Source organism: Amblyomma americanum, chromosome 10, assembly GCF_052857255.1.
Source record: "Amblyomma americanum isolate KBUSLIRL-KWMA chromosome 10, ASM5285725v1, whole genome shotgun sequence".
Taxonomy (NCBI): domain Eukaryota; kingdom Metazoa; phylum Arthropoda; class Arachnida; order Ixodida; family Ixodidae; genus Amblyomma; species Amblyomma americanum.
In genome coordinates this window covers 106,628,417-106,637,412 of record NC_135506.1, presented here as the reverse complement: position 1 = coordinate 106,637,412, position 8,996 = coordinate 106,628,417, and the positions used below count along the sequence as shown (strand labels likewise).

Genomic DNA, 8,996 nt, shown 5'->3' with positions numbered 1-8,996 from the left:
CTCGTATCAGCGGATGTAGCAAGTACCATTGGCCACAAAAGGTTACACGTTACGGGATGCGGCTATGCGGGAAAATTTATTTGGATCTAGCGACGTACGCTAATCGCGTGAAATGCCTGAAAGTGTTTGGAAACAATCAAGCGTTATTAGTTGATACTGGACGGCTGGGTTACGAGGTATCACAACAGTAAGATTTTATTTTTCTCGAGAACTCACATGCCGAAAACTCTTGAAGCTGACAGTATTCTTATACTTTTAACCACTATATCTCTCTTGTCTTTGGGGCACGCGCCTTCACCAAAGTATTATTTTCCTCGGACACGCATCCTGAAATATTTCGCTGTCTGTAGTGAATTTCAGAATTTTCGAGCTGGAAATTTATTTTCCGCCGCTTCAGTAATTCAGTCGCGTGATTTTAACACAATTTTTTAGATATCTGGCGTCTTTAGTGCCACGATAAGCCATTCGCCAACACAGCTACTACGCTTGCGGCATTTAACCATCTAAAAATACGCCCCAAATCATGTCTTCCAGCTATCGACGGAAGCTGAACGTTTGCGAGTGTTTACACAGCATTGGACGAAGCGGAGAGGGAGGTAAGTGAAGCATGCACCGATGTTCGCACTACCTTTCTCGGGGCGCTTTAGCAGGTGTTCTCAATATATAAAAGGCGCAATCGGGGCCCAGAATGAACTAACCAAGCACTAAAGCACTGGAACCGCATGGCGGATTACGGCCTTAGTTAATAAAAGGAGTATATGCAGCCAAAGATCAATGCAATGACATTAGTGTTTAGGTAAGGAGCGGAATCCGCCATAGATGTCATAAAATTCGGTGATTGGCCGAGAGAGGTCCCGTGACCTTGTGACGTCGTCGCGACGTGCCTATCACGTTGTCAGCACAGCTATCTGCACCTAGCAGTCCGAATATGGAGGTTGCTGCACCGAGAATTTCAAAGAAACTGGCGTCACCACGCACCGAAGTTGCAGCAAAAACTATGGCAAATCTGAAATTTAATCCTATCGCTATCAACTTTGAAGGTGGCTTAAGCGTCCATTTACGTTTCCCCTATTCTCGCCAAATTGCCTTTGCAATTACTCAATATATATATCCTCCCAGAATTCGATAATGCTATATTGCGGATTCGTCACTGCTATGCCTGACTGCAAGGAATCCACCACTAACAAGTGCAGCGAAATGTTTCCCTTCGGCACCTTTCGCGCGGTGAGAATCGAAAGATGGCTGGGAGATGGCTGACATCGCAAAAGAACGAACAGAGGGGGCAGAAATGCTTGTATCGCAAGCAGCACAGGTCGTCGGCCCAATATTGCAATAGGATGGTCCCATCATGGCCCTTGTAGGGTTGGTCTTTGCCAATACAGCTCCATTGTTGGTCCAATTACTTGTGCTGCTTGGGATCTTGTTCCTTCATGGTTCGGCGCTATAGAACGTTATCTGAATTACCCACCAGCCCGACCCATAGCCCTTCTATGTCACCTGTACAAGCTCTGGGCAACACGCTACATGTACGGAGCGGTTTCTGAAGCAAGGCAAACCATTTCACCTCCCGGAAGTTGATTCACCTTGATGCAGAGCCTGCAACTTTGTTTCCCAAATAAACTGCGCGAAGACGGCGGCAACAAAACAGGCACAAAGGCGGACAAAGGCCTTTCTCTTTGTCCCATTTCCTTCGTGCAGTTCTTTTTGCAATAACTATAAACTGACCAGCCCAACATCTTCTAACAGCAACATTTAAACCTCGCTGCCCCGTAAACCTACAGCTACCACCGATCGCCTTCCCTGGTCTTTTGAAAGCAAACATTACTTCTTTCCACTCTCTGCATGCGCGTCTAACGTAGGCAAGCGACGCCTTTGGGGAGACTCACAGAGAAAGCCCACCTTCGACTTCCCCCGAGGCGCTTCCGGACCACTGGGAGGTACCTGGGAGCGGCGATCAGCATCTGCTCGAAGAGCCATCCTCTCGGGAAGAACAGCACGACAAGAACCGTAAGTGTGCGATTCGCGATTGACATCAGACTTGAACAGAGGCCTGCATGGAGGAGGGGATATAGTTATTGATACAGCAGTAATTAGAAGAAGGCATATGCAAAGGCCACTGGCTGCTTGCTTCGCTCATCTATGATACGTAATGAGGAACCACTATTTGTTATATTCTCGCACGCCTTTGCTGATGAAGGGGTAAAGGATGTTCCTTGTGTCGTACTGAAGTCGGAGGGATTCCTTCCCTATGTAGCGGCGACCGCACATCAAATGACTGATGTACTCAACACACTCTCACCTTCGCGTTGCATGACCTGCCAAAGCCTATTTCTTCCTTTTGATTTCGACTAGGATGTCATTAACACGCGTTTGTTCCCTCACCCACTCTGCCGGCTTCCGGTCTCTCAACGTTACAAGTATCATTTTTCTTTCCTTGGCACGCTGGGTTGTCCTGTACTTAAGCTGAACCTTTTTCGTTAGCTTCCGTGTTTCTGCCTCGTAGGTGATTACCGGTAAGATACAGCTGTTGTACACTTTTCACTTGAGTGATATTGGTAAACTGCCATTCATAATCTGAGAGAACTTGCCATATGCACTCAACCTCATTTATACTTCTAGTTATTTCCCTCTCATGGTCCGCATCAGCTTTGACTACTTGTTCTAATTGGACGTATACCTTTACCACTTCCAGCACCTCGCTGCCAGTTGTGAACTGCTGTTTTCCTGCTAGGCTGTTATGCTGCTGGACATTACTTTGGTTTTTGCATGTTAGTTTTTAGACACACCTTTCTGCTCAGCCTGTCACACATATTGATCATAATTTGCAGTTCACCTCTGGAGTGACTCAGCGAGGCAATGTCATCAGCAAATTGCAGATTATTTAAGTATTCTCCATGAACTCTTATCCCCAAATGCTCCCAATTCATGCCTCGAAATACCTCCTGCAAACAAGAGGGCAATATCATTGGCGAGATCATGTCACCTTGCCTGAGGCCCTTCCTTGTTTGTATATTCTTGCTGACTTTATGCAGGACTATAGTAGCTATGGTGTTCCGTGTTCCAATGTGTGTGTCTACATTGGTGCATTCCAAAATTCACGCTGGCCCAAAGACAGATTCATACCAAGTGTCCCAGTGGAATGCCATTTTGCTGTATATACCTTCCAGTATTTTGATATAAGGCTCTTCTAAACCCTGAGTCTGTAATGCCTGTATAACTGCTGAGATTTACACTGACTCAAACAACTTCTCGTAATAAATAAAGGCTTTATATACGTGCTTGTTGTATTCTGAGCATTTTTATTTCACCTGATTGATAGTTTGAATCTGAAATATTGTGGTGTATCCTTTAGGAAAGCATGCCGGAATGTTTGGTTGGTTGAAGTTTAATGTTTTTCTGACTCTATTAGCGATTACCTTAGTAAATATCTTGCAGGCAATGGAGAGTAAGCTGATCAGCCTGTAACTTTTCAAGTTCATGGCCTCTATTTTTTGATGATTTAAGATAAAATTTGCTTCTGGTACGGTCAAGGGTCATAAGACATTGCGTAAACAGGGTGGCTAGTTTTTCTGGCACGATCTCTCCTCCGGTCTTCAACAGATCTGCTGTTACCTGATCCTCCCCACCTGCCTTTTCCTTTCCCATTGCTCTTGAGGCTTTCTTTACTTCCTCTCTCGTCACTGGCAGGATGACGCAGTGGTGTGGGACACTCTCTCTCATTGATGTTTCCGATTTCATTGGCTACTGTACAGATTTGTATAGAACTGTTTGGCTACTTTAACTATCTTATCCATGTTGCTAATGTTATTGCCCTCCTGTTCTCTTTCATTCTTCATTCATTCTTTATTTTTCTCACTATACAGTGAAAAAGGAGCCAAGGGAAAAGCCGTTCAAGCTCGGCTTGAGTTGTCTTTGGCCCCACTTATCAAGCAGGGGCAGCAGCGAGAAAAGCACAAAGAGCAATGTCCTAGGACACAGCTAGTTCAGTCAGCATAAAGCAAAATATAAAGCAATAAAAATGAAACTATAAGTGGTACAAACATTCAACTTGTCAAAATAAACTACATCACACAGCACTAATTGAGCACTTATCACATGCTACACAAAATAATAAAGATTCAGCATATGAACATGGCAATGAGATCAGAAAATTGCAGTTTAGAAATCTTGTTACCTTGATTTATATAGTCAATTAACTTACATGGTAACAGATCATGCAGAACTCGTCGACCGTAATTAGACCGGCAGGTATTTTCCAAAATGGGGCAGACGTCGTAGAGTATACTGAATCGGCTAAGCGTTGTCAGGCAATGTCGGTAAGCGTATGGCTTCCACGCTTTTGACTATTCTAATATTCTCATGATAACCTAAGTCTATATAGCTCGCAAACTCTGGTGTATATTGAACTCCTGAAGAGGTGAGAGGTAGATTGCAGGTATGGTACGTTAGCAATTATGCGTTTCCTCTTCACCGCTTTTAGGCTGGCACTGTTCTTTAGAGCATGCGCGATTGTCTCCATATTGAGCTTCGTTATGTCGGTAACCTTGCGCTTGTTTATTACCTTGGCCAGCTCTGCTAGTTCTGTCCTGTCTGTAGGATTAGTTCCCCTCATAGTTTGACGTTTCTTAATCAGATCTTTTGTCTCCTGAGATAGCTTGCCGGTATCCTGTCGAACTGTCCTACCGCCTGTTTTTGCTGCGCACTGCCTAACGACAGTTGTCAAATTATACCTCATTGTATGCAAATTAAGATCGCCTTCCTCAGTTAAACTGAATATTTGTTTGACAGCGATATCCTGAACTACTCTTCCTTCCCTCTAACTGCTAACTCGTTAATGAACTTCTTCACTAGCTTCTTCCTTTCCGTCTTCAAGTCTAAGCTAATTATATTATGCTTGATTATGAACAATTTGAATGTCCGCATAGACGGCAGACCATTCTGTGCAAGGATATCTGGGCAAAACTTGAAGGAAAGGTGACACATTGCCAAATAAGCAGGGAGATTGAACTGTGGATAAAATAGCATGGGTGCTTGTTTTTATGTATATATCTTTAGTGCATGAAAATGACATAAGCATTGTGAGAGAACTCCTCTTCTGGTGTGTGTGTACCGATGCGAAGCTACTCAATAGCGCTTCCAGAAAAGGCACTGTCTTTTTAAATTTAAGGTTTATATTACCTATTCACCGATCTGTGCAGACTAGTACCATTGCACTGCCTTTGTTTCGCGAATGGGCAAAATATTTAACACGACCTGCTAATCTATTACTATATTAAGGAAACTACAATGCACCTAATTGATACAAAGGAACTGATGTGAAAAAGTATCACTTGCGGCCTTTTCCTCTCTGTCACGGTCCACCTTAAGAACACTGAATTATCTGGGCAGTTCTTCACTCCACATGTGCTCATTCGCTACTCCCACTGCTCGGTTCTTTTTCAGAGGACGTCAATAACATTCCTTTGCACAGCCTGTTTCTCGCCTGTGAGAAGTGCGACGACCTCTTCACTAAGCAGTACAACTTAGAAATGCATACCCGGCGGAAACACTGGCATAGCACGGAGGGAATCCACCACTGCACGCACTGCACCTACACGAGCACTCGCAAGTAGGTCTTATAGTGCCGTTCGTTGCTTGACGCCATCGTGACTTTTGAACTGGAGAGATGTCCTTTCTTCTTAAAAGGCATCTTTTGAAGCCGTAAATATTTTTAAAAAGCAGAAATCGTGAAGTCGCCTTAAAAATACGCAATGAATGCTTGAATGACACGATTTAGGAACAGAGCACAACACAGTCATCAGCATTCTAATAGCAGTAGCGTGCTCGAAAGTGTCTCTTCGCGCTTCTTGTTCGCATTTTGTGTTCATTTTCTATCAAGAAACACTGCCCGCTTTTTCCAGCAAGCTTACAATTACAGTGCAAATGAGCCTGACGATCGCACTGATTGCGTTCGTTGTATTCGATGTTCGTTGTATGTGAACTTCTAATATTACACCGAAATTACAAAATCAGAAAAACAATACATATATTTGAGAAAGTGAGTTTGCGAGTTATATGCGTCTGATACTTGAAAGCAAGCCCTATCAAGGTGCCTTCCAAGCGGTCCACGGTGGCCATGTGCTCCCCACTGAGGACCTTGCCGCCAACAAACTGCTTTAGGGACACGACATAACTAATTAAGGTAAGCGTTCAAGGCAGGTGGAAATAGGTACGCCTCCTCGTCGTGGTCTTCATAATGTTCCCAGAAGTCTGGGAGCGCTCGTACTTTGCCTAAAATGCTTCATCAGTTCGTGGCTCAGTGATGTCGGCGTTAACGAAGTCACCCATGCCGGTCATGAGCCCAAGAAGGACACGTTGCCGCAAACACCTCGTGCGTCACAATCGTCTGCCACGCCTGGGTCCATCCGGCCGAGAATCTGGCGCAAGTACGCGCAGAACGTGTCAACTCCACAGCCTGTCTGGGCGTTGTCTACTCACGGTGGCAGCGCAGATTGTGGAGAGGAGATTGGGCTGGTGACCCTGGCCATGTGATCGGCTTGGCAAGCCAGGCATGCTGCGTGACTGCTATTAAAACTTCTCTAATCGCTACCTTTAGTTGGTCGCCGACCTTGCGCTAATCTCACTTGCATTTTAGAGGTTTGCCCAGCCGGTGCACCCTTACCCAGTGATCACCGTTGTATTCCTTAACCCGTCGGCGTGCCTCGCCGCCGAGTTTGCGTATTTCTAATGCTGCATTTTGTTACTTTTCTGCGTCGCGATGTTCTCTTCAGAGCAATGCAACCGGGGCTGGGTGGCGTTATTCGCCATGTGCGGTCGCGGAAAGTGCGAGTTTTTATATACAGGAGTCGAGTTCATGGCGAAACCATGTTCGACCTAACCGAGTTGCACGGCTTAAGTCATTCGTTATATCTGAGACACAGTGACACTCTTCTTACACACATTTTTACGGTAGCACCACCTTATTTCGTAATAAGCGAGTGTTCGTTATAACCGCGGCCGTTGTTTGCTGCCTCCCCAGTGTAGAAATCGGCACTCTGAAGCCGCTGCTGCGGTGTCAGAATTGAGCGAATCTCCCGTGTAGGAAATGGCCCGGCTGGTGCTTTTGGTAGCGGCCTCGACTCGGGCAAGTGGACGAGCCGCCCGCCAATTCTGGTCGACTCGTGGCCAGCCCCTCATAAGCGCATACCTTTATGGACGCTAAAGAATTTTGTGTGACTTTGCGCGTGCGAGTTTCAATGCTTGCAGAGCTGAACTGAGCAGTGGTACCTCAGACACTCCTCAATAAGCCTGATTATCAAGCATTACTGCTGAGTCGCTCACATTACAACTGAACTACGGGTGAACCGAGGTTTCCTTAGCGAGGACAGAGGAAGGAAATGTGAGCAGGAGCGGAAAGAAAGTAAGCGTGAGACGTTCGCTCACGCGGAAGAGATGCGTCAGAAGCAGGCGAAGATGCGCCTAACATCAGCGGCAGAAATATAGATGGAAGGTGCGATCGTCACTGGCGAAATCATAACCTTGAAAGAGATGTTCACACATATCTAGACACCCTTAGCCTACCGTGTCCCACGTTTTCGTTACCGAAGTACCGGAAGACAGCCCACCGCCGGTGAGCGCGCGCTGATTGCTCCTGATGCTGCATGCGCACGCGCAGCTGCCGGTAACCTGGTGCCTCCTGGCACCGTCAGGATGATGTGTGAATGTGTACTGGCTTCGCGGGCTACAGGTACTACAGTACGGTACCAGTAACGGTAACATGGTACATGCTATGCTAAAGGTGTCGACTAAAGGAGGCATCCGGAGAAGATATTCATAGTTGTGCGGTAATTCTGCTTATCCTTACCCTTCATGTATGCAGGGCTGATATCATCAGGCACGAGCGTACCCACGTTGGCAGGCGAGATTCCGTGTGCCATTTGTGTCAGAAGAGGTTCTCCCGGCCGGACATTCTGAAGGTTCACATGATAATCCACAGTGGTGAGAAGCCCTACGAGTGCAGCCAGTGCGGCAAGAAGTTCAGGGAACGCGCCCATGCAAGGAGGCACGAGCAGGTCATACACTCCCGCCGGTACCCGCTGACCTGCCCGCGGTGCGGGGCTGGTGCCGAGGACGTCACGAGGCTCAGGCGCCATACATGCAAGCCGCTGGGCACAACGGAGGGTAACGAAGAATTGAAGCGGGGCCGAGGCCGGCCACACTTAAGGGCAGACGGAACGGCGCCAAAGGTACGACCGCGTAACACAACAGAGGGTACGCCGCAGCAAGGAGGAGTGAAGCAGGGCCGAGATCGTACACGTAAAGTAATAGCGCAAGATGCGTCTGCGCCGGCACCGTAGAAGCTTACGGGAGTTGCACTACCACCGCCAGGAGTGAAACCAGGTCAAGGTCGACCACGTAAAGAGGTAGCGCAAGATGCGTCAGCGATGTAGTGAGATGTTGCGACATTCAGCGTTCTGTACTGAATAAATAACTTTTTGTCCCATACACTTTACGTCTCCATTCCTCAAATGAAAAGCAAAAGGAAGTCAAACATTAATGGAAAAGACGAAGCCGTAGAAAACACCCCGGAATGTGATTACACCCGATGACAGCTTGTCTTGACAATGACGGGAAGGTTATATGTGGAGCCTTCCGGGGACTCCGGAACTTATTTTTTATTGGGGGAGACAAGACTTCGAGCTTATTTTGTTAGATATTTGATGCTCAGTTGCACACATTTGTAATAATTTTTACTTTCCAATGTTCAAAGGTTGATGCAAACTGTATGTGGTGATGACACTCCAGCAGTCAGAAAGACAAGAAAAGGCTTCGAAAAGAAACTGTTTAAGGATTTGACTCTCGCTCACTATGAACTGAATGACTGGACGTCGGCGGTAGGCACAAGCGTGCTCAACGGTCATGGAAATGAATGCTTGCAGTTGTTGGCCGCGATAAAGAACCAAAGCCAACTACAACAATCCGGAAAGACGTGGAAGCATTCGTACCTAGCCTTGATC

The 8,996-nt window shown here is 46.5% G+C and overlaps 1 protein-coding gene across 1 annotated transcript; it reads left to right on the top strand.

Moving 5' to 3' along the window:
• The first annotated feature begins 534 nt into the window (after positions 1-534).
• LOC144107645 (uncharacterized) lies at positions 535-8,446 on the top strand. The gene is made up of 4 exons (XM_077640742.1): positions 535-596; positions 1,860-2,007; positions 5,443-5,608; positions 7,859-8,446. Exons 3-4 carry the CDS (start codon positions 5,529-5,531, stop codon positions 8,334-8,336), a joined length of 558 nt encoding a protein of 185 aa, XP_077496868.1. The 5' UTR covers positions 535-596; positions 1,860-2,007; positions 5,443-5,528; the 3' UTR covers positions 8,337-8,446.
• Positions 8,447-8,996: the final 550 nt, after the last annotated feature.